Here is a 25,978-nt window from a genome sequence, read left to right as displayed (position 1 = left end):
TACTCCGGAATGAGTCTTAAGTGGTAAAAAAATTATAAATAATGATAATTATTTATTCAATTGCGCATTAATAGAATTTTTTCAAAGAACAGTCAATAGCAATATAAATTACGATCTATTGATTTACTACACATTACTTGAAATCGAAGTGTTTTCATAAACGTACTTTAAAAAGTATCGATACATTATCGCTTTGTCATTTATAATTTTTCTGATATGGCAACACATAACAGCCAAAATACTTAAAATGGTGGATTTTATTTTAACTACGAATAATAGGAATATATAATGAATGATCATAAGAAGGTAATGTTTTTTTACAACCTGGCAATATTGGACAATACAAGATCGAGACTTACGTAAAATATGTAAATATCACATACTATAAAAGTAGTTTTTGTTCGTAAAATACAATTAAAACTAGTTATTATAATTTTAAATATTGTGTCTGACGTACATTCGAAAAACCCACACGTAATGTCGAAAGACGAAAACAGTTTTTTAATAATATTATTTAAAACGATTATCGACACTAGACATCACTAGCATCCATAATTGTCCATTGGAATTAATCAACTGCCTCTCAGTCAGTGCAATTTAAGCCTTAATTATAATAAATTAAGGTTGTATTTCTTTCGTCTGGTCTGTTTCGGTTTTTCCTCTAGATTACGGCGAAGGTAAACCGGGGTGTGTGCGTCAAAGCCACCCTTTCGTTGTGAGTCATTTTAGATCAAGGGCAAGATGATGTTTCAACTTATTCAGCTCAAATAAAATTATTTTTTTTTTAACATTTCTTACAATATCGATGGTGCTAAACTATTATGTTTAGGGTAAGCGTAATAATGTTGCTACATTTTGATAAATATTTTTATATATTCTTTATATTATTTATTTTAGCTTTTTCATTTTTTTTATATTAGGCAAAACACGTTAATAGTTATAATTAAACGCGGATGTTAGTGCAGTTAATTATACGATAATATTATACACTAAAAGCTTCTTTGTCACGCGCTGCTGATTATGATTTAAGCTATATGTATGTTGGTTTTGTTATTCGTTCAAATAGGCGTTAAAAAAAAACTTCTCATTTTAGAAGATTTTATTAGTTCCTCTTATTCCACTGAATTAAAAATTTACATTATTTTTTATTAAATAACGTTTTTAAATTTCGCAATCGCGTTCTTAGTCGAGTTTGAAGATTGAATAGCTGAATGAAATGACAAAAATACAACAAAATCGCATTTTTTCATTCAAATATTTTGTAACGATTAACGTACCTATTTTTGAACAAATAACTCTGTGTATAACCTCCTAATTTACATGCAAAATTAATACAGTGGACAAAAAAGGGTTCATGGTCTTATTACGGCGTTCCTTCGACGTATATTTTTTATCTGTATAAAAAAATAATTATATGATAATGAGATGTTTGTGGGTCTGTACTCTATGCGTTCCTTCGATATTGATTTCAGTGTCGCTTAATATAAAGTTTTAGAAAGACGGATAATTTTTATGGAATTTATTTAATACTAAATTGACCAACGTTCGCAGTTTTTAGCTATAAAACAAGTTTTGTGATTTATACTTTGATAGCGTTAAGACAGAATTCTAACACATTTCAATTTTCGCGCCGAAGTTTACTCCTGTAAATATGTATCTATATTTGCACGAACCGCGTTGTAACTAATTTAAGACTATCAACAATGTGTTGCATTCAAAACATGTTGCAAATTTAATATTATGTTGTTGAAAATGTCTTTTCAAACACATTATTATTAAACTTCATTTTACAAATCAATATAATTTATTTTGAAAAATATATATGTCAAACCTTCTTCTAAACTGGCATTACAGGCCGTTATACCAGAAACATATTTTCTTTTATTTAAAAAAAAATAACAAATGTCTATTATCACTGAAATGTTAATTGGATCAGATTCAATTTTAATGATAATTTCGAATCGTGTAAACTTATGTTTTATAAACATAACGATTATTATTGTAGTTAATGTCACATGTCACTAAAACATTTCTCAATTATTATTTTTTAACCGATTCGCAGAACCAAATCTGAAATAACTAACAACATAGCAATTAAAACACTTTTTTGTTACATAATTCCGTATATGTTTATTGTGTATCTGTATAATTTAATCTATTTTTAAATATAACGAACCGGTTTTTTTTTTCTTTTCTATGAATTGACCACAGAACTGTGTGGGTGAAGCCGCAAAAAAGTTATTATTTATAACATCTTATACGTCTTACGATTAAATTAATAATAATTAAATTCATATCATGCCTTGATTCATAGTAAAAAAACATTTGTTATAAAGTCTTACAATCTAAATCGTAATACTTAAAACGCATTTTTATATCAAACATTTGGATTTTTAAATACTATTTCTTATATATCTTTTCATGTTTTTCTTAGTTTACAATATAATAAAGTTAAATAGATTGTTTAAACGAGTTAATCAATAATTAATTTAAATCTTCAAATAACTTTTCATGCCAGCAACTTTTAACTAGGGTGCTTTGAAGTGTGAAACCTCGCAGAGCAACTCTCTAATAGTTTTATAATACGTAACTAAGTTCATATAAATAAACAGAAAACATATTCATAAATTATCTTGGAATCTCATTCGATGCATTAATATATTATCTTAAATTTCGTTTGGTAGAGAATATTTTTATTATATATTAACTCTAGTTCTTGGCGTACATTTTTGTCAGTACCAGCTGTGATGTGAATGGATTTTGACTGTAAATTTGTATATTGATATATCTCAAATTTTCATGCTGGCAACATCGAACAAAAGTGAGCTATTAATACTCTATAAAAAATGTTACTCTGTGGTATTTGTTGTCATAAATGAAATAGCTAAATTAGTAGGTAGTATTCATACATAAAACAGGGAAACCCTTGCTTGCTTGCTACATGTTGTTTATTTGAACCCTCGCAAGTATCAAGTAATTGCGAAGTTGTCTGACGTGGTGAGAGGCGCAGACGTCACCGGGTCATCGTACTCGTTATCGACAATCGATTCAATAAACACTAGCGCGTCGAGTGTCCACTTCATCGATTAAGTCCTGCACTACTTGCAATCACTATAGAAGAAGCCTTGAAGACAAAATCATCTTCTTATTTTACAACATTACAAAAAATATTTGAATTAAATTCAGGCCGCTTAGAGAACGCTTTTCTGACGTCTGCCAGTACTAAGACTACTGTCTAGTGATAGACGAAAAATCTTGTGCTGCATTGATTTAACAAAAATATGATAATATTTTCAATTATTAAAAACAACTTTTAGCACAAAATTATATCGTATAATAAACGATTTAAATATATTTATAATTAAATTAAATTCTTAGTTATATGGCGTTTAGTCGCGCCAATCAGGCACAGATTATAATATTTTTTATAAATTCAAAGTTAAATCGTTCATTCGATCAAGGACCTGTCGGAAACGCATTCTCTCAGCTGGCAATAACGTTAAGTAAGATGGAATCGATCACCTTCGTTTTTTTTTTTAAATATTTGAAACAGACAAAACATTTTTATTTCGATGAGTTTCTTAATGAGTATACAATAACTTAAACATAAAATAAACATTATGACTTTGTATTTTGTATCTTCAAATGGTCTGCTTATTGATTTATATTCTTAGAGGTCATATAAAACGTGAATTGTTGTTACTACAGAGTTCTTTGTTATTTCCTATTGTGTTTTGTTTTATAATTGTCAGATAATAGTTTCCTCGTAATTAATTAAAGAAATTTTACCATTTCAATTGGCATTATTTATAAATATTATGTTGAAATGGATAGACCGGACGCGATTAAAGGTCAATTTTGTGATACCAGACTAAACGTCACTTATTTTTTTTTTGTGACTCGTATTTCGTACGAAAGATAGTATGATGGTTCCAAAGTTTTTATTAAGATCACATAAAGATTTTCACAGTGAAAGAATCATAAGAGTTCTAAATGTTACTGATATATGACATATAATACGACACAATTTAAATGTAGAATCGACAACTTAAAAAAAATGCAGCTGTCAATTTGACATTACAAATTATTAAGTTCGCGTAAAGATCATTTTCGAATTATAAATAAATAAAGATTGATTATTTTGAAGTTTCATAATTCGAATGTGATCGTTTTTATGAAACTTGACGACGCTACATCTAAATTGTGTCGTACATATGTACAAACGGAAAAACACAAACTTTTGTTTTTGGAACTCGTATAATAAAGCAAATGTGAAATTTAGTAGTTGGTACAAATGTTACTTACTTATATCATCTAAACCAGTATTTAGATACGCCGACATCTATGCTATAGGTTACCTCAGTTAGAGAGGTTTGTTAGAATATCGCTGCAATAACGCATCTCGTTTTTGAGTCGAAGAGGAGAGCTGGTAAAAGCAGGCCGTTCCTAGTTAGAAACCGGATTGGAAAAACGAAACTGCGTCACTCTCGACTTGTGTCGGTTGCTTTGCTAATAAATTAAAATAATTAAATTAAAATTATCGTCTTGGTAAGTTAACACGAGTTGTGATAATGCTTTATTGTAAGCTTTATAATAACAGGACCGGATTTGAGGTCTGGAAGCCCAGGGGCTATAAAGAATTGGAGGCCTATAATTATTCATTATATAATTTTTTTTCAAATTATGTACCTAATGTGACAAATATTATCTATTAAAGTTGATTATATCATATACTTCTATTGTACAAACATTAAAGAAATTTAAAGGTATTAAAGAAGCTGGCTCGTCAAAATTGTCGTGTATTTTATTAGTCTATTCAGGCCTCGGACCTATAGCACCGGACGTGCTCCTAAATTCGGCCCTAAAAATTATCACCGACTTCAATGTACACGCCTTGATTGTGATATTTTATGAATCCTAAATTGATTCGCAAAATATCACTATTTATATTCGTACATATTCGTACGTGTATCAAATATTGTCTTGCCATTTATAATAACGTGTTAAAAAAACTTTGAATAATAATATGAGAAAAAAGAGTGGATAGATACGTGATACATAATTTAGTTATTTTATTTAATAATCTGTGTAGCTGATTGTCGGATAAGACTTCTTTATTTTCAGTAGAATGTTTATTTCTACGAAGTAATAGGTACTTCTTTTTTCAAATTTAATCATGTAAAATGACGTATCAAACACGCTCACTAAGCCTCCTTTAATAAATATAATTTGTTCATATATATATAAGATATTTCTTTATATTTACGATTTATACATTGAGAATAGATAACAAAGCTACCCTGCTAACGAATCGCTAGGCAACTATGACGTAATATGGACTTTTTCCTTCATCCCTCGTAACGGTGGGGGGCTGGTAATCTATTTTAATAACTCCCAATCATGTAAGAATATTTTATTAATGACCTGTTGCTATGACTATGCCTCTGTAGGTTTTGCGCTTGAGTAAAGTCTACTGATAATATTTTTGGGAAATACACGATTGCCTTAAGGCTGTTTTAAATAACGAATATATATTTTTTTTATTACTGGTTGAAAATAATAATTGTAAAATGTGACATTAAAGAAACACGCTCCGTTTCTTGCGCTGGTTCTTTTTTGATCTGAGGTGTTTATAGTCGATCCGGTGATCGATTTTTGCCAATCAATAGGCAATTGTAGAAGCTTCTACATTGAATATAGATTTTTGACTTTTTACTCTGTTCTAACCACAGTCAAATAAACAACATTTGACAGCAAATTGACGCGATATCATTGGTCGTGAGCTTGATACAAGTTTGAATTCTACGATTATTTAAATATATTATGTCCCAAACAAAGAAAATATCAAAAAACGAAAAATGTGCCCTGAATTTTTGACTTTATCGATCGATATCTCGATAACGATGCGTGATACGGTAAAATGGACTTAATTGTAGAGCACCAAAAAAAGCTACAAAAAGTGTCTTATAAGCCATTTTCGAATCTTATCGGATAGCCGAGTTATTGCCTAAAAACAAATTTTACCTCTTTTTTCAAGATGGCGGCGAAAGCTCCTAGGAAAAAAAGCTCCTACTTTTTCGACCAAGATTTGGTCGAAAAACTCAAGTTAAGCTTTTCTAGGTATGTCCTACAACATATCAACAGTTTAGGTCCGCAAATTCATTTTCTTTTACTTGCCTTATTTCCGGACGAAATGACTGGACTATATGGATTTGAGAAAAAATGGATACTTGGACGTCAGTAAACGTCTCTATTGAAACGTCCGCCGACAGTTCCATTTAAAATCTTTGATATCTGTACTGAAGCATCTGCAATATTTGTATAATGTATACATTACGAAAACATTAATATTTTCAAAATATAATTCACGTACAACAGAAACACCATCATGATTATATTGTTTATTTTTTTATTACATCTTATCTCTTATTCGAATCTCTTCTTCGGTTTGATTATTTTTTTATATTTCTAAGCAGATTTATTCAAGAAGGGTAGAATATTTGCTTAAAAAATCAAATTTCTTAAATAGAAAGATTAGAATTCATAAATCATCGTTTGATCTCTTTGTAACTTATTTTGCTAAAAACTTTTATTTTAAATAGAATTAGATATTTTATTTCTTTGATTATAATGTAAACCTATTGAAATGTTAATTTTTATCCCTGGCAACACAAGCTAGAACGGAAAATTTTAAAAATTCTTTTTAATTCGATCCTTATCAAAGGCTACCGTTGGGGGCATAGCTTGCGATATACCTCTTGATAAAGTCTCCATTACCGGCATTCAATTTGTCCAAGTTAAAGCGACACATGCTTGTAAATAAACGTGTTTGCGAACACACAGCATTCAAACACGAGTTGTGGCATTGTTCTCTAAAACTCCATGCAAACTCGTGTGCATGCAACCTCCTTGCTAACTTTTAATACTCATAATGGACCTACTTACTGCGGTATCTTGAAATATTCACAATAACCTGATTCTGATTTCTGATTCAGAAACAAAGTTACAGTGGAAATTTGTACGTTGAATTTACGTTGTAACACATAAATGCAAGATGATTTAAAGTCTTGGAAACTGTCAAGGCAATACTATACTATATGCAAGCTGTCCCGTGAAGCCCCTGTAGAGACAGAGTTGATACCCCTGGGTACCGCTGGAGCTCCCCAGACCAGGCCTTCCCAACACTGGAGTGTCCAACCCCCTCACTTCAAGTGGGCGAAACGTATAGATAATTAGGTATCTCCTTGGAAACAGGAGATGTGTTTTTAAGTTAAAGGCTTTTAAAGATCCTTCTTCGAATTCTGAGTCGGATGTTGTCCTACCAATTTACGATTTTCATAGCCCTAGTTGTAATTTACCTTTATCATATAAGAACATTATAAAAAACATATGACATATAAATAAACTTAAAAGGACAAGTGCAACGTATCGTGCTTTTTGTGTTTTTTTTTTTCTTTTATATGCATATGTCACATTTGTCAGACAGATAATACTTGGTAATTTATAAACATTCTCTTTTCAAACTACCCGCAATTCTTTTTTCTTTAATTTGCTGTTATAAAATTGTAATCCAATAAGTTAATCACAAAAAAAGTCTTTATTTTTATTCGTATTAAAATACCGAAATTCTCTACTAACAGGAATAAGATACAATAGGTGTGTTTATATATACTTGTATAGTGAATTATACGGAATTGAAGGTCGCACTTAATCTTCCTTCGTTCATTCGTTTATTTTGGTCAAACCCCCACTTGTTGCTGGGTCAGAAGTAGAGCTGGAGCACGCGAGGTTAACTTCTATCGATACTTATTTAAACGTTTACATTGGTTCGTGATTTTAAATGATAATTCATGAAATGTCTAGTTCAAATTAATTTCAATTTTACTAGTGATGTTATTTGAATCTCGGAATAAATTATGCTGTTGAATAAGTTTGTTATTGCCTTATATGTATGTAATAACAAGTAAAATAGCTGCTGCTTAGGTATTCACACAAACAAAAACATTCACATTTATAGATTTATTATTTGAAAGTTAGTATAATAAAAAGCTTAAACATTGTAAAGTATTTCTTTAAATGTCATTAAGAATAAAATTATAATTAAAAACGAAAACGCCATTACAACATTTTCTTAAATTTCTTAAAAGTTCCGAGTCGCGCGAGCTAAATCGATTTCCTATAAGAATTTTATCCCAATTTAAAGTCGATAACATTTCTTTTAACGTCGGACGCTATCCACTCAACAGGTGAACAGGGAGTGAACAAACACTCGAGTCGAGCCCACCCACCCTGTTGCTGTAAGCAACGGCACCTCCCTCCCCATCTGTCTAACACCCGGCTTTACAATCGACCAAGAAATATTTATACGAGAAAATTGCTCGCTTTTGTTGCGTCTACTATTTATTTAGCAATATTATACACGTGAAAGTAACTCTGTCTGTCCGTCGCTCTTTCACGACAAAACCGCTGAACCGAATTCGATAAAATTTGGAATGAAACTTTAACTCCAAGAAAGGACATTTAATTACGTTTTTTGCCTGACGCATGAAAATCATTACCCTAAAGCGACTAGTTATATACCTAGTTACAATTGATTATTGTTTAAGATAATAACTTAGTTTATAACGTGATTGTTTTGTTTATCGATTCATGATTAAAACTGAATAAATTAATTATTTCTTTTACCAGAGACGGGAATAGAGAATATTATTTAAAAATGGAATTAAATTATAATGTTTATGCTTTTGTAACGAATTTCTCTTAGGCGGGTTACAATCGAGTGAAATGACAGACCTTCCCTTTTCTCTTTCAATTTTTTTTTTCATTTGAGTTATTCTCAAATGTTGAAGATTTATTTCATTGTGTATGTCATTTAATATAACTTCATTCCAACAAGTTAAGCGAGACCTCTCATTTTTATATTGGATATATTGTATTCAAAATACGGATCTGTATCTTACAGTAAGTAAACAAATAAAAATTAATGAGGTACTTATCCTAAAAAAAGTATTTTTATTTGTACTATTTACTTTACTTTATTTTGTCTATGGCAGAAAAATAAATTGTCTTTGTCAAAGTGTTTTTAAAAAAAAGATACGAAAGTTGAATAAACTTAAACACACGTAAATAAGAACGCATGTGATTTCAACTTCAACCGAATAACATCAACTTATACAACTTGCTCGCTACTCTCCTTTCACTCAACAACTCGGTCACTTGATACTTTGCTATTTTAAGTTCTATCTATAAACTGATAAAAGCCAAAATCGCTTGTCACGATAAAATGAAAGAGTTAGATATTTGGAACACAGTTTTATGACTTACATTATAGTACCAAATACGATTACACTTAAGCGTCAATATATTATTGTTTGTTTTTAATAATTTAAAATTAAATATAAGTATGTATTTGTTTTATGGCCTCTATTAGTTTTGGAAATGTGTCATTTAAAGATAACTAAAAGAACAATAATTTATTTTCAAATATAGAACACGACACCATGTTATTTCTAGATCCTAGATATTATTAAATGATCTGTGATATTAAAAAGAACTTTTTATACGTCAAATCTTTTTTTTTATTTATTATTTTTTTTAAATACTTTCAAAATGTAATGTAATTGTATTAATAATACAACAATGTTCTCGTGAACCTTATGCTAAGATTAAATTTTTTTTACTTGCAACATTTAAATATCTACAAATACGTTTTACAATTCCAAAACGGATGTATTTGCTACAAAACACTTCACTGAGGCTTATATAATTTAAAATTTGTTACTTTGTACAGGTTATCTTAGGCCTCCCATTATAAATTCCACTAGCAAATAGATATATCAGATTCAGTAGGAGGAGTGAGTTTCTTTGCAATAAAGATTATTTTTGGTAACACTGAGTATACAAAGCAAAATCGGTAGGAAAAGCTTTAATGAACGGATGCGCGCAACGGATGTAAGTCGAGTCTTGTATCAATCAAATAGACATATATCTCTATATGCCTAAAATACGACATTTATGTTCTTCGACTAGTGTTCGAGTTCAAGAGACGCTAAACGGAAAATTGCATAGAAGTGTGACGTACGACCCCACAGGCGCGGCTTCATCGAACCACTTCAATTTACAGCTCAAATACTACATGTACGTATCGTACAATTGTTAGATAGACTCGTTGTGAAGCTACACATATCGTTGCTAGTACATGACCTAGGTTTGCATAAATGTTTTACTTTTTACGATTGGTATTATGTATACATCGTTACATAGTATAAAACAAAGTCGCTTACCGCTGTCTGTCCAAAGACTTAAGCATACATAGGTATGCTTAAATCTTTCAAATTACGCAACGGATTTTGATGCGGTTTTTTGATAGATTTGAGGGGAAGGTTTTTGTATATAATACATGGAAAATATGGTAGTATACTTAGTATTGAAGGCGTGCGAAGCCGGTGCGGGTCGCTAGTTCGAAGTAAAACAGTAATAATGTTTTTTTTTTATGATATCTGCGTCAACTCTGTTTCAAATCGTTCATTCGTTCTCACCTTATGTATATATTCATTTTTAAGTTTATATTTCGAAATTTTATCGTCCGCACATTGTACTTAACGTGACTGACACGTATCAGTCATAAGATAATAATTGTGATTATACAACATTGACCTACAAATTATATAAAACAGATAACATAATAAACTATATATTTAAAAATTTTGCACATTTTTACTGATAAAATTTAAATCATTAATCATTTGTAAGTGATTATAAATATAAAATTAGGTTTTACTAAATTATCTTTTTGTAATTCGTATTCATTGATTATCTTTGTTTGTAAGTATATTTTTTAGTATGTATTTACGATTGCATTAATTTATTAATCAATAAAATAATAAATAATTAACATACAATATATTATACGGTAATGACTAGGGCATAAATAACTGTTTAATAAATGTTATTAAAAAAAAAAGAAATAAATATTGGCAGAATTTTTAAGGTTAATGCATAATGAAAATTAAAAAAAAATAGTCCGTCTACAATAATGATGAGATCGTAAACGTCAAATAAGGCCGTTATTTTAACGATCTGTTTTATTGCATGGAGTCGTTACAAAGGACGTAAAATCTATTCGACTGTTATCTTTATTCCTGTTTAGATGTCTATCGCATGTAAGCGAATTCTATGGGCGGCACGTCCTTCATCGACGTTTGGTTTTGTATACTAAATTAATTGGTTGATTTTTCGATTTATTACGAAGATATTCTAATAGTTATCGAAAATTCTTATTTGTATAAAGGAAAAGATATCATCATATCATCAATAAAAAAAATATGCTTAAAATGTTACAAATAAAAAATCGCTTCCATTTTTTTCAAAGTTCTAAACATTGGCTTGTATCACAGATTCAAAATGATTTAAAAATAAAAAAAATATCTCGCTGGATTCTATATGGATATTTTCTTTTTCATTCTGACTTTCGTGTGTGTGTTATCTGTGTCAGAACAATGAGAAATATAACGCCTTTGTCTCGATTCCGTTCACGGATAACATTTTCAATAACAACCTGCACCTACATGTTTTCATTTAGTAATTAAATAAAATTTAAATGATTCCTGTTATCGACGCTAATGTTAACGTAACGAGCGACAAATCGGTTAATAATAGTCGTGGCCTAATGGCGGCTACACACCTGCAGGCCTCTCAGACGAAACGGGCCGCTAAAACGATACGCATTAAGTTGTATTTTATGTTTTCTATTGTTATATTCAAACGGCTAGGCTAAACTATTAATTGACATAAAAATGTTCTAAACCATTAGTTGTCTGTGGAAATGAAAATATTCGCTTATTTTAGGTAGCAATACGTTTAACGTGGATGCTGTCTGTCTATATTAATTAATATGGAGAAGTTTTTTCTACACCCGCATGACAAAACATAGCAAAAAATAAACGTGAATCTTTGTTTATTGTAAATTATAATAAAATATATGTATAATTGTTGTTTATTAATAGAAAAACAGTTATAAATTAGAAAAAAAAACCGTTTCAAATCTCGATTGAAATAAATAATAAAAACCGTAAAACAAAATATCTACTTCAAACAATAATAAAAACTACTCTTTTATTTAAAAATATAATGACTGGCAGGGTAGCTATTCAGAAAGACTAGAAGTGTATGTATTTGTAGAAGCTTTCTGGTTTATTTTCTCGGCGACATCTTAGGTATCCAATTCACGTGGCAAGCGCGTGTCTGCAATTATATTGATCCTGAGAGACGCAACGCTCTCGTTCGTATTGTTGTTTACAAACATGATAAATTACTTATTTTCGATTAAAGAAAAACAATTAATCACGATTATGTTTTATTGTAAATAAATACATATTTAATTATTTTAACAGATAATATTATTTGATGATAGGTCTTTATGCAAGCCTTTCTGTGTAGGTGCCATGGTACTCATGTCATATTCTCCCGCCAAACAGCTATACTTTCTATTGTCGTGTTCCGATTTACAGGTTTACACTGGCTCATTAAAAGTACATACCTAAATGCCTTAACATTTTAGTTCCCGAGGTTAAGGGATGATTAATGTTTCTGACAGTGCCAATATTTATGAGCGCTGCTGACTGTCAGGCTGAAAAATTAAAAAAAAAAAAAAAGATTTTAATTATTTGTAAATTGTTGAACGCTTCTTAACCTTTTCTTTCTTAAATACCGTGCTCATAAATAATGATCTTCAGTTTCGAAACTGAATTAAAAGATATCATTATTTCGGTAACAGCATATTCTTCGTACGTTTTTCAACCTGTGACATTGTGACATTGGCGAAATAACCTACGACCACTTACGTAGTTATTCAAACTTTTTGTTATAAGCCGTCGAATATAAATAAAAACAAATCGATATTTGAATATGATTACAATTGCGAATATATTTAACTGTCGCTAGCATATACAGTACAGTACTTATGACAAGGTTGTCTATCGCCAACTTAATGTACGAATACATATTGTTTTAAGGTCTTAGGGATGATTGTTAAAAAAAAAACCTATGTCAAATGTCAATTTACAAAGTGACAGTTTTATTGATGACAATAATTCGTATTATATTTAATATCAAATGTAACATTATAATTTGGTCTTGCATAAGTTGTTTATTTAATTCTACCGTCAAACATCAATAACTTTGTATTTTGTGCTCCGACTTTAAGGGTGAGAGAAATAGTGTAAATAGATCACTAAGGTCAAGTGACATAACATAGATATCTTGCCATATAAATCTTTAGTTATTAAGTTTTTTGTATCGATTCATGTTGATAGTTTCAAGATAAGGATTGACATATTTGTCCATAAAATAGTTATTATATTGACTGCATTTTTTTAAAAAAATGAACGCGACAAAAGTACTCGTCCTCAAATTAATTTTTTGAAATGTAAATTATCTTTACATGTACGGTTCTGTTTTTAATTTAATTTTTGCAGAGGAATTTGTCGGGTGACATAAATCTATAATTAAATTAATTGACAAATTCTCTAGTCAATGTAGTCAATGTAGCTCAAGTCTACATCTAAACAGTTACAGATTAAAATTATTTATTGTATCATAATATTATTATGTGACGAAAATTCATTATTAATTAATAACACAGAGTAGAAATAAAATATTGTTATAAACACTACACTTAACAAAGTGGTTTACGTAACTTGAACTAGATGTCACTAGTAGTATTTATTAATCTGATAATTTTTAAATATCGAACAGAACAGTTATAATAGTATAAATATTTAGTCGTAACAGCCGGTACCCGTATAATAACGGTAATCATCATTGTCTCCATGACCCAGTTATTTCATATACTAGGTATTAATGAATATGTTTATTATTTACATTCTATCTTCGTTGGATTATACCAACTGTTTGTTTGGATCCCCTTATCAGTAACTATTTTGTAATAATTAAGTACACATTTTGTAATAATATTTATATATGAATACAGCTACTTAAGCTTATACAAATACTATTGACATTTTTAACGGATTATTCTTTTTTCAAATTGAAAATGTTCTTTATTTAAATTAAAGTAGAAGCATAAAAATAGAAATAGTGTTTTACCTTTAAAAAAATATATTGTATTGTATAAAAAAACATTGTATGATGGAATTTTTGTCGTCGAAGGAATGTAAGCGACACCTTGTGTCTACTAATAAGTTTGTTACTAAATCGTAACTCGATGGATTTTAAAATAATATAACAGGAAATATTTTAGACAACACAAGAACGTTCTAAAATTTAATAACAGACATTGCTATAATTTAGGGTTACCAAGTTACAAAACTTAATAAACGGTAAAAAATTGTGTGTAAAATCAACCTTCGCCATAAATTCTACTGAAATATGAATAAAATCTGTATCTAAAGAGATTTTGCGAAATATATAAATAAAATGTAAAGAAAGTCTAATAAATGCCGAACAAGCCGGAAACGGTTTAAATTAATTTGGCCGGACAGAAAGCCTAATTATGTTCGGCCTTATGCGGACGCCTGGCAACCCTAGCTAGTTACAGCTTGAGTAACACTTCCCGATTTCCTAAATCTATTATATTTTAGCGAGTATTAATTTTATTCGTATATTATCACATTACATAGAGAGTAAGGAGTTTTTTTTTGCTATATTTTCAAAATATAAGTATATCAAAAGAAATTCATTTAATGCATTTACTACTTACTGATTGTATAGTTTTACAAATATAAAACAAGAGCTAATCCATTCATTAAACTATATTTATTACATTTGCGTATGATATTCTTATTCAAAATAATCATATTTTAATTTCGAATATTTATTAATTAGTACTTTTTAGTCTTTGAAACAATTAAGAAATACTCATTAAAAATTCACAATCTAGAATGATATTTATGCTACGTCCATAATTTAATGTCGCTATTTACAACTGTAGAGTTATTATTCTACAATTTATAGCTTTGAGTGAATCAATTTGGATTCTTTAAATTCGACAATAATATTTACATTCTCGATACGGGTCATCAAACTCATCGTATTAATGAATTCTTCGACGGTATTCGCATAGCCAGTCGGTGTGGGCGAAATTGTGTCTCGCGGGAACAACGTCGGATCGATACTTCGCAGAACAGTGGAAAAACTTGCCTGCACCTAACAAATCTATCTAAGTTGCAGTACACACAAATAACTCATCTATTTTATTTTATTTATTTTCGGGAAACAAACAGTACCTACAATAGAACAGTAATATAAAAAACACAATAAATTATTAATACTTAATATCTCTATTACAAATTTGAAGCAGTAAGTAATAAGCACTAGAATCGTTATTTGAAGAATTAAAAAATAATAATAATAATTACAAAACTGAATTATTTTTAGTGGTTTAAAATAAAAAAATTAACATTAAAAATTAATAATATAACACAAAATCTATGTATTGTAAAACACTTGGAAATGGACGTCTTAGAAGTATTCTGTATTATTTTTTGGAACTGTTTGGTTATTCTGTAAAAAGAAACTCGCAATTCACCGCAGAACACGATCTCAAAATGTAAGAATGTGATATACGATATTGACTATAACTATTATAAAAAATATTAGGATACAACTATCAAAATGTCGTGACACTAATTCAGTTGTCCATATGAGTGAGATTGAGATACTGATTTTTATAGAATCGCACTGCCGTTCGATAAACCTTACTTTGGTAATTATTTAAGGAATTATAAAAAGTAAAGTAATAAATATTTATATTAAATTAATACTTGGTGGTAGGGTTTTATGCGAGCCGGCCCTGGGTATACACTACTGTATAATGCCGCCAAACAGCAGTACCAATTATTTTTACGGTTTGAAGGAGCAAGCCAGTGTAAATACACAAGATATGAAAGACAAGGGATATGATATCTAAGTTATAATGTCTGGTTAAGCATGGGCGATGGTGGGTGCAATATTATATAAAGCGGCTTCCTACCTATATTAAAAAAAATGCAGTCACAGATAAACAATAAATCCTATGTGCTTTTACTCTATTGAACATTAATATTTGTTGATTAAAAAAGAGTTCTTATATAATTGAATACGCAATAAAAGAGTTTACATATAAACATAACTTAAATAGTTAGCCTTACATAATATACGAATTTTACAATCTCCGCGTCGAGATTTAAAATTGTAATGTCACGTGCGACGCCACGTTGTTACTATTCAAAGCGACGTGGATACTGGCGAAGAAATTTATTCAGAATTTGACCTATTGTCATCGATATATCTTACAAATATATATATGTTTTACATTGCTATTCATATTGCCTTTATAAATATCATATACTACACTTCTATCGGGTACACGGTTTGAGGATGATTTATGACTGTGTGATATATCTATACTAATACTTATTATAAATGTGAAAGTAACCGCTGAACCGAATTTGATGAAATTTGCTTCATACCAAATTCCTAAGTAAGGACATAGGCTACGTTTTTACCTAATACATGAGAACTAAATCCCTAAAATGCCATCAAAGCCGCGCATGATAACTAGTTTGTAAGTATATAATCCTGCATGAAACCAATACTTTTCGTAAAAATATCGGTAAAATTTGTTATTTGCTATACTCATAATTTTCTAGACTTAATCGTTTTGGATGGACCACTCCTTTCATTTTTAACTATATAAAGAGCAATAAAATATTGATTTTAAAACATACTTATTGATAATACGTATTGGCTAAGAATTATTCATGCGGTAAGCGGAGTTGTGGTACCACAGAGATTAATTATAAACACATATTAAGCACAAGATAATACAGCTAGAACGCAGAATCATCGGTTGAGATTCTAGTCTTCTAACAAGCACAGCTTACATAAAACGGATAGATATAGGATACCTATATTTTTTATATAGTCATACATATAAAACTATTGCTATCACTCCTCTAGTGTTCATGATTATTCCCGGTTCCTTCTAATCGTTCTCATATTCCAGACAATTAAAAAAAACCGGTAATTAATTGTATAAACGGTATTAAAATAGGTAGTTTTTGTATTACTTTTATAATAGTTCTAAAGACTATACAAACTGTACGTATATATCCTGATATACCTAACCGTAAGCAAAAGACGGAAAAACTTTCATATATCCAATATATACATATATATAAACTGGCTATAACCAATAAAATCACATGAAACATTTTCAGTTAAAGCCTCGCGTGTAATTCAGCGACGATCTTGAACCAAAACATTTCAAAATTAATATGAATTGATTATTTCAAATTAATATACACGAACCGTTTCGACATACATCATTTGATGTTTCGTAATTGTTAAATATTAATGAAATTCAAATTATATTTTTATACGGGCCATGCATTTTAAATAGTCATTTGGTTTTATATTAAACAGACGAGCTCAGAAGCGAGATACACGTAAATCAATGAAATAATGGCGTTAAAAGGTATATTAAAAAGTTAATATTTCTTATTTTTTAAATACGTGTTTTAAAAAAACTATTTTGTACAGGAAGTCATGTACAACTTAATTTGTCACACATATAAATGTTGACAAATTAAAATCATCTGCCATTGTTCATATATAGTAAGTTACAGTACTTTTCTTAGAGTTCAAAAATTGAATTTCCCTTTTAAATTTTATGAAAAGTATTCTACCGATGACGTCACTGCGTACGTATTAATAAGACAGCCATAAAAAAGTAACATTTTTGAATTTACTTTTGTACTTACCTACTTTTGTTAACAATTTATTCCTTGACAGCGAAATGTTTACATTTGGCTCAAGATCTTTCAAAAATTTAAAGGGGCCGGAATAAATCACTAAATTTATTTCCCCTTTCATTCTTTACTAAGTCTTCTTTTCCTTCAAATGAAACGGTTACGAGCTGACTCCTTTCGTCCCAAGTATATAAATAAACTGAAATTACCTTAGATTATCTTGAATTACCTTATCCTTAGAAAGTATAATTATAGCTGTTTATTGGGGGATTTCTTTGTCACAAAGCCGAGCGCGTTTAATATTGACCGCGCACAGATAAATTAAAAAAATAACACAACTTTTTTTTAATAAAAGGCGACGACAACACTGGAAAGTGATATAAAAAAATCACGTTTTACACTAATATATATCTACTTATACGAAAACAATAAAGCACGATGTTATTTATTTACATAATAGATATGAAGTGTGCGTTTATTTTGATGTATATTTCATCGATGTCGTTCGTGAACGATAAGTGTGATAGGTCGAGAGTCGAGACACGCCGGGCTGGCGGGGTAACGAACTCTGATCGCTACCTTGCAATTTAAATGCTTCTCACCCTGCCGTCATACACTCGATTAAATCCAACGTAGACTTCGATATATTCATGGTAAATCATACGCCTACGTACCTCGACGTAACTTCTTTTTAAATTCTGACATATCTAAGGTTATAATAATGTTGAGAGTTAAAAGAAGTTATTTTTTTTAATATGATTTTGTTGTTTTTAAAAAATATTTTTATTACTATCGCGTATTCGAATTACATTTCATTAATTGTTTTATCTGAATAAATGGCGACTTTATGCGCGAACTTACAATTAATGTTATATTGAAGACAAAGTACCATTGCACAACACATTAAAAGAGAGAAAAAAAACGAATTAAATTAACTGAAGGTAATCCGTAAGTTAATACAATCGCTGATAATCTAAATCTCTATAAATCCCCGACCGACTTTATTTTACTTCTATGTACATTGTATATTGTCTTTTTTATTTTAATATAATTACACCAACATATTGTTAGGAATCTGCTGAGTTGAAACTGTCTTGGTAATTATATAATATTTGTAAAGTTATATATACAAAATGACATAATTAGCTGTATTTTCTTGCCATAAGTAAAAAAAAAAAATTTGTAACGTAATTTGTCAAACTGTTCAGCTAATACTTTTGGATAATACAATGAATATCACTATATTTATTTAAAGATTATTATCTTTTTTCAATAGTTTTATTTATTACGCAATTAGAATAAATAGAGCAATTTATTGTAATGGCCTCCAATTAAAATGCTTGACGCATGTCGTCTTACACATAGGTACACATACATTGTTTCGAGAAAATTCTTTAAATCAATTCAATAAAAAAACGAACTTGATTTGACGACTCAAAGGGCATAAAAAATAAAAATAAAAAAAAAATACATAAAGCATTTTATACCTTTAATAAAGTCTGAATATTAATAATAAAAAAAAAAACTTAAGATTGTTTGGTTGTTTTTGTTCCTCTTGTTTTTTTAACGTTTCAATGTTTTGTTCGAATAAGTTTGTCATAAAGTTTTAATCGAGATAGAAAATTCGATTGTGAATCGACGCAGGCTCTGAACAAAACTTGAGCAAGGCCAAATACTAATTATCGTTTCCTCCGTATCAGCTGGTACCGAAAATCGCTGAATGTTACTTAACTTTATACTGGAAGGCTATACGATTTCATGATAACAATTAAATTATTTATACATTTAGATTGAATGTTGCCCTATAAAAAAACTAAAACAAACGATTCAACTTTATTATCATGGTGTACATGACAGCTATGTTTATTCGCGCGGCAAATGCCGCAGATCTTTGCTAGTGTGCGTGTACTTGGCTACTATTTCCAAAGTATTCTCAGCATTAAAAGTCTAACTAGACATATGATTAGTCTAATGTAACAATGGTTACTGTAATAAATTTACAAAAAACATCTATAATAACCTCCTTCAAAATAAAATCCAAGTAGCTTGATTTCGACCATAAGTTTTTATAATAAAAAAAATAGTATTTTTTTAAACAAAAGTCAAGTAATTTTACTTAATCATGTCTATTACATATACGGCCTTGGAATGCAGACTGCACTCTTCAGAGAAAAACCGCAAGAGATAAACAACAAATTAATTTACTTATAATAAATAAGATAAACATTTTGATTATCAATTAATTATTTAATTATATATTCGAAACAACGTAAACTCAATATGTGAATCAATATATCTACGTCTATCCCGGAGACACAAACAATCCCAATACCGAATTCATCTAAATAGGTTCAGAGATTCAAACATAAAGAGGCAATAGTCAGACTTACTTTCGCATGTATAATAGAAGTAGGGTTAGAGAAGTAAGCAAATAGTTTAATGTTAAATTGCTACAATCTCACAGTACATAGATTCATTGCCAGTTCAGCGTTGCATGGCAACCTTGAGTACCAAGCTGTACCATTATGCCAGCAATTACACTGGCTTCAGTCACCCTTCAAAGTCTCAAATAATAATTGTTTAATTTTGATGGGGTTAAAAGCAGAAAAATTTAACCAGCAAAAAGTTCGTCGACCAATAAAATTAATTATCTATTAGTGTTCATATTAGTAATGATAAAAATAATGATACAAATTATAGTATGAAATTGAATTCTATTAATGTTTTAATAATTAAATTAATTTCTTGTTAAAAAAATGCATACTTATAGAAATTCTATATTTTTTAATATATTTAAATTGTATTAGTAAGGTCCAAAAATCCAATTTCATTACACACAGATAATTATTTCAATAGATATCTTAAAACAATAGACAAAGATCATAGATTAATTAATCTACAGATGCATTACCAATGTTTATTGTAGGCATCTGATGATAATCACCACGCATTTGATTCATCTGTCCTCAATGTACGCTTGACTTGAACCGTATGAGGTTACAGCATTAATATTTAATTTGTGAGATACCTTGAAAGTCTTAGCTGTTAGGAAATTCTTAATTTAAAATTAATACTCAGAACAATTTACCAATACGGTCTCGGAATTGTGTGTAGTTATGTTGATCTTGATCAAAGACAATAGATTCACATCCGGGCAACCACCAATGAGTTTTCATGTGCTGAATAAGTGTTTATAAATCATCCTATGTGTAAAGAGTTTTCCGTGATACAATCTGCATGTGTTTAATGCAATTTTCCACAATATTTATCCACTCATACAAGGGGCTGTTACGTTTACTTTGTGTTATATTGTATATTATAAGGTATATTGGACATGTATAAATTAGTATTGTACATTTACGATTATATTTAAACGATACTAAATCAAGTTATATGATTTATATAAGACTAATTAAAAAAAAAACAAAAAAAGACAAAATTGAAATTCTCTGGAAAAAAACAATTTGTTCTACTGCCAGTATTGAATGTTACAATTAAGTAGTTTAAATATATGAATAATTTAGTAATAAATAGTGTTTCATATACATTCATATTAAATTATAGATCTGAATCGATTTTAGTGTCTCGAGTCATTCAGATACGAGGAACATAACGAGTTAAACTCAAGGCAAGCATGAATTCGTTACTTCCTACAAATCTATTCCTTTACAGGTCGAGGTGATCACTACCATCATCACACATTTGTGTATCTGAAATTATATTAAAAAAAAAAAACAATAAGAGTTATTTCAAACAGCATTATTAAGTTAAGGAATAAATTTAAACAACATGCATATTGTAACTTTATAAAATTTATAAAAACTTACCTTAAGTACACAAACCACACCATTTTAACCCCCGAGGGTTAAATTAAAAGTTACCCGTGTCCTTCCCCCAGCCTCAAACTATGTCCATGTTAAAATTTATCTAAATCGATTCTGCGGTTTACGCGTGAAGAGGAAACAGCTAGGAAAACTTATATTTGAAGTGTTTGTAAAGATATAAATCAGATTATATTTGTGACATATTTTTTTAAATGTAGTAATTAAAAGTTATAATTCATTTGTTTTGCTGTCTCTACCATTAATCGTCCAACGCACACACAGGACATCATTACACTCATATGCACGAGCGTCCTCACACTAATGCATATCGAAAATAATTTACTGTGGAGGGGCGCGCCATCGCGAGAGAAAAGATTTATAAATTATCTTTAGAAAGTCTTTAAGTGCCGTTTCTCCAAATGTTTTAAATGCCGGCAGATAGCGTATGTGAATTACTGTGTATTTTTGATTAGACATAGTGATTTATGAAATATTAATGATTAAATGAATAAAAACTACAATTAGTTTTCATTGTACCGCATTCAGATCAAAACATCCTACTTAGAGTAACGTTATAATATGCCGCTTATAATATAAGTATTTGAAAATTACTTAAAACCAAAATTGACAAATATAAATTTCACGTGTATACCTATTTAACAGTTTCACGGCATCGACAGTCGACAGTGCCAAAATAAATATATCGTTTCTAATTTCTATGGTAATTAACGTCAAAAGCAATAATGTTATAAATTGTGTCGAAGCACGCCGCCTGAATACCGACAAGCACGAGATTTCAAGTGATCCATCCGTCTAAATGTTTACGTATTCAGTGCCACGTTTGAATTTACGACTATCGTCTATACTGATTGCTATCTTTAATACTGTAGACTCGGTGTTTCGTCCTAGAGAATAATTAAATGTTAACACCGGTTCAAGGCTACCGAGGCATAGCATACAGATAGCTGAATTAAGGCGTTAATCTATAAATTAAATATAATTTAGCATTAGCTACCGAAAAGCTAACTTGGCTGAATTTGAATTTTGTCATAAAGTTACAGCCAATGACTGCTGGTCAAAATTCGTGAGAAGGCTGGGCGCTTATTCCACTGGTTTACTCTAGTGCGGGTTGATGGATACATCCATCCTGTATGTCATACATGTTTCTACTTCACAGTGGGGGAAACGATTAAATTGTTTTCCTGTAGTATGATAGGTTCATATGTGGCAGAACTTTTCTTAAATGCCGAGTAGAAAAATAATTATAGACATAATTCAATAAGAGTTAGACTCTGCGATGAATATGCTCTTATTACTGGCAAACCTAGGCTTAAAAATAATAACTTAACCTTACCTATGCTGATACTACAATTATTACAACTAAAATCTTTATGTCTGACAGGATACCATTGCGAAACATTGCTACATTTACCAGCTGTTTTTCCTATTTGTGACTTCTAGAATATCTCTACGTATCTAACATTGTACCTTGATTATAAAAACGTACCACAAAATGTGATAAATCGTATAAGAAGTCTTAAGTACGTGAAGAATGAGGACGATAGTATGGACGGATTGTTCGCAAGACATTTAATTAGTCAATACTGATCATAGGTGTAACATGTATTTCATGTTCAATTATTATAAAAAAAAAAAAAAACAATTATTTAATTGGAAAAACGAGAGTTAATTTAATTTAGTTTATAAATTATAAAAACTAATAACTCATAAACGCTTGGACGTCGATCTAACACTTACTGTTTGTCGACAGGCATGAAAATGACTATGTCCACGACAGCGACAATGAGCGCCCGCGTTCACAGGAAAGTGATGCGAGCGCCGCATAAACGCGCACACCCGGGAAAAATGCTTCACGCCGGGAAGATGGTGCATCCCGGGAAAAACTTCCACGGCCCGGGCAAGTTCGCGCACCTGGGCAAGTTCGGGAAACTTGGCCACTACGCACACACGCACTCGTTGCGACCGCCCGAGCCCTGCGAGAATAGTAACGACAGCGGTCTCGGACCGGACCCGGTTAACAGGTGAGACCAACTAATTATCATAGCATGACTTTAAGGCTGAGTTAATCTAACTATTACTAATTTGAAATAGTTACCATTTTGGGCATGCTTTAAAACGTAATCGCTTACTTGCTTTTGTCAAATGTGGATTTTTGTCGAACGTGACCTTTTTGTTTTTGCTATAACCTTTTAAAATTGTAACAACTATGTTTCTGCTTAATATCAATCTACATATTGCGGAAATTCGACCATTCATAATAAGGATAATGATAGTTTATGTGTATCTACAGTTTGAGGAATATCCTCCAATCATATAACTTTGTCAAATTCAATTATAAAGAAGATATGTGATACGGAAATCACACTATACCGGTCAGTCTATGATCAAACCGCCATTGCTAATAGACTTCATTGCATACACCGTAGTCATAACTGATAGTGTAAATATATTACATCATCTGTCGAAACTACTTCGAAAAGTCAAACTTAAAACAAAATCACATGTTTCGTAATAAAAGTTACATATATATATATATATATATATATATATATCTTTGTTAAAGATACATTTAAAAGTTGGTGAAAGATACAGTAATTATTTGTTAAAAGTAATTCTATCATAAAAAATTCATGACATATAGTTAAACTATTCGACACATCACAGGATATGTACGTCGTAGGATGATTTGATATTTCTTAAGAAAAAACACGTCTTAGACAATGGTGATATTGGCAGAATGAAATGATTTTCTTCGAAAATTTGAATTTGACTTCAAAATTCATTTTCCATTGTTTAAAAAGAAAAATCTTGGGGTAAGGCTGACAATAATTGACAATCTAATGATGAATTCGTCTAATTATCCCTGTTTCTCGACATCAGTGTGATTTTCGCGAAAATAAGAATTCAATACATACAATCATCATACGACATACATACATAAAAACCAAAAATTTGATAATTCACATCGTTTCTAGTATTTAGACTGTTGAGGTAGTATCTCATATGGGCAAACTCTTCACCCGAAAAAGTATTTATCGAAATTTTATATACAATTTTCCCGAATCAAGCTAGCTACAGCTAGGGTGTTACCTTAAATTAACATTTATGCGTTTATTAATTGGGATTTATACATTTGGTTAGCAGACTAATTTGAAAATGGCGCTTTTTCAAAACGGCTGTGTTAATTTTTGTCTCGAAATTCCATTTTTCTCTACTCAGCATAAGTTGGTTATTTCATTTTCATCCTGTTGCTACATCAGCGTTTTTTAAACTTCATGCTTTTCAAGGGACATTTTTTATTCATAAAGATACTGCTTACCTTTACAATCTACCATTTGACCGTAGAAATGCAGTGACAAGAATAACAAATAATACAGATAAAAAATAAACTTAATATTGACACGGAAGTTGATAGCGACCGTGTGAAATCGACCGATCGAATTAATCGTATCATCTGATAAAATTAAAAAAACGTTGTGTTATTTACTGAAGTGAATATAATAGAAGATAGATTAATTAAATTAAAAAAAGAGTTAATAATAATAATTTATTAGTGTTACAAAATATGGAATACATACAGTAAAATGATGATTTATATTTTTTTAATAGTTGTAGTTGATATGAGACGAAAGTAGCATTTCATAAACAATTCGTATTTATTAAAGAAAATATGAGTTCCGAGTTAACGATAAGTGGTCAATTTGTTTAACCGATTTCTTATCGACGTCGTTAAATGATTTTGTAGGTTATATGAACTGTGGCTATTATGTCATATAAACAAAACGTATGAACGTAATGAAGCGATTTGGTTCCAACTTTCCAACTATTCTTACAATCTAGGAACAAGTGTATCGTTGTCTCAGTAAGTGAGCTAGTTCATTTATAACTTACAGGATTTTAGAGCTTTCAAAATATACGATTTTGCTTACGATTAATAAAGTACCTACTAAAGTTTTCGAACAAGGGCTCATACCCGAAAACAGATATATTTTCAATTTGAAATATGAATAAGTATAATCAATTCTTCATATAAATCTTTCATAAAACGTTTAATAAAGCACAAAATATCAATGACGTGCTAAACACGTTAGAATCCTGTTCAAATATCAACAGATTTTTTTATACAGCAAGTTATTTCTCTTAGTAAAATTATCTAAATTTCAATCATAGCGAAGTTCACATTTACAACGCCACATGGCGCGGCTGTGGAGTACCGGCGCACGTGCTAATTTGTATTTTTGGCACGAACCGTTCGTGAATCATCCGACGATACTATCTTTATTTAATCTCTTGTAGCGTTACTGAAGGATTTACCTGATCACTTCGAACCATTTTCATTAAATTTAATATTCATTTCTAATTCATATAGCTACATACAATCTG

The 25,978-nt window shown here is 30.0% G+C and overlaps 1 protein-coding gene across 3 annotated transcripts in view; it reads left to right on the top strand.

Moving 5' to 3' along the window:
• The window catches only part of LOC124530991, an 86,085-nt gene that overhangs the window by 46,819 nt on the left and 13,288 nt on the right, over window positions 1-25,978 (top strand). For all 3 annotated transcript variants that reach the window (XM_047105373.1, XM_047105371.1, XM_047105372.1), the window contains exon 2: window positions 23,346-23,616. In XM_047105373.1, coding sequence (XP_046961329.1) covers window positions 23,346-23,616 — 271 coding nt within the window. The remainder of the gene's footprint in view (window positions 1-23,345; window positions 23,617-25,978) is intronic.

The sequence above is a fragment of the Vanessa cardui genome, chromosome 7, assembly GCF_905220365.1.
Source record: "Vanessa cardui chromosome 7, ilVanCard2.1, whole genome shotgun sequence".
In the NCBI taxonomy this organism is placed as follows: Eukaryota; Metazoa; Arthropoda; class Insecta; order Lepidoptera; family Nymphalidae; genus Vanessa; species Vanessa cardui.
The sequence above is the reverse complement of the archived record's forward strand: the minus strand, read 5'-3'. Positions and strand labels throughout refer to the sequence as shown.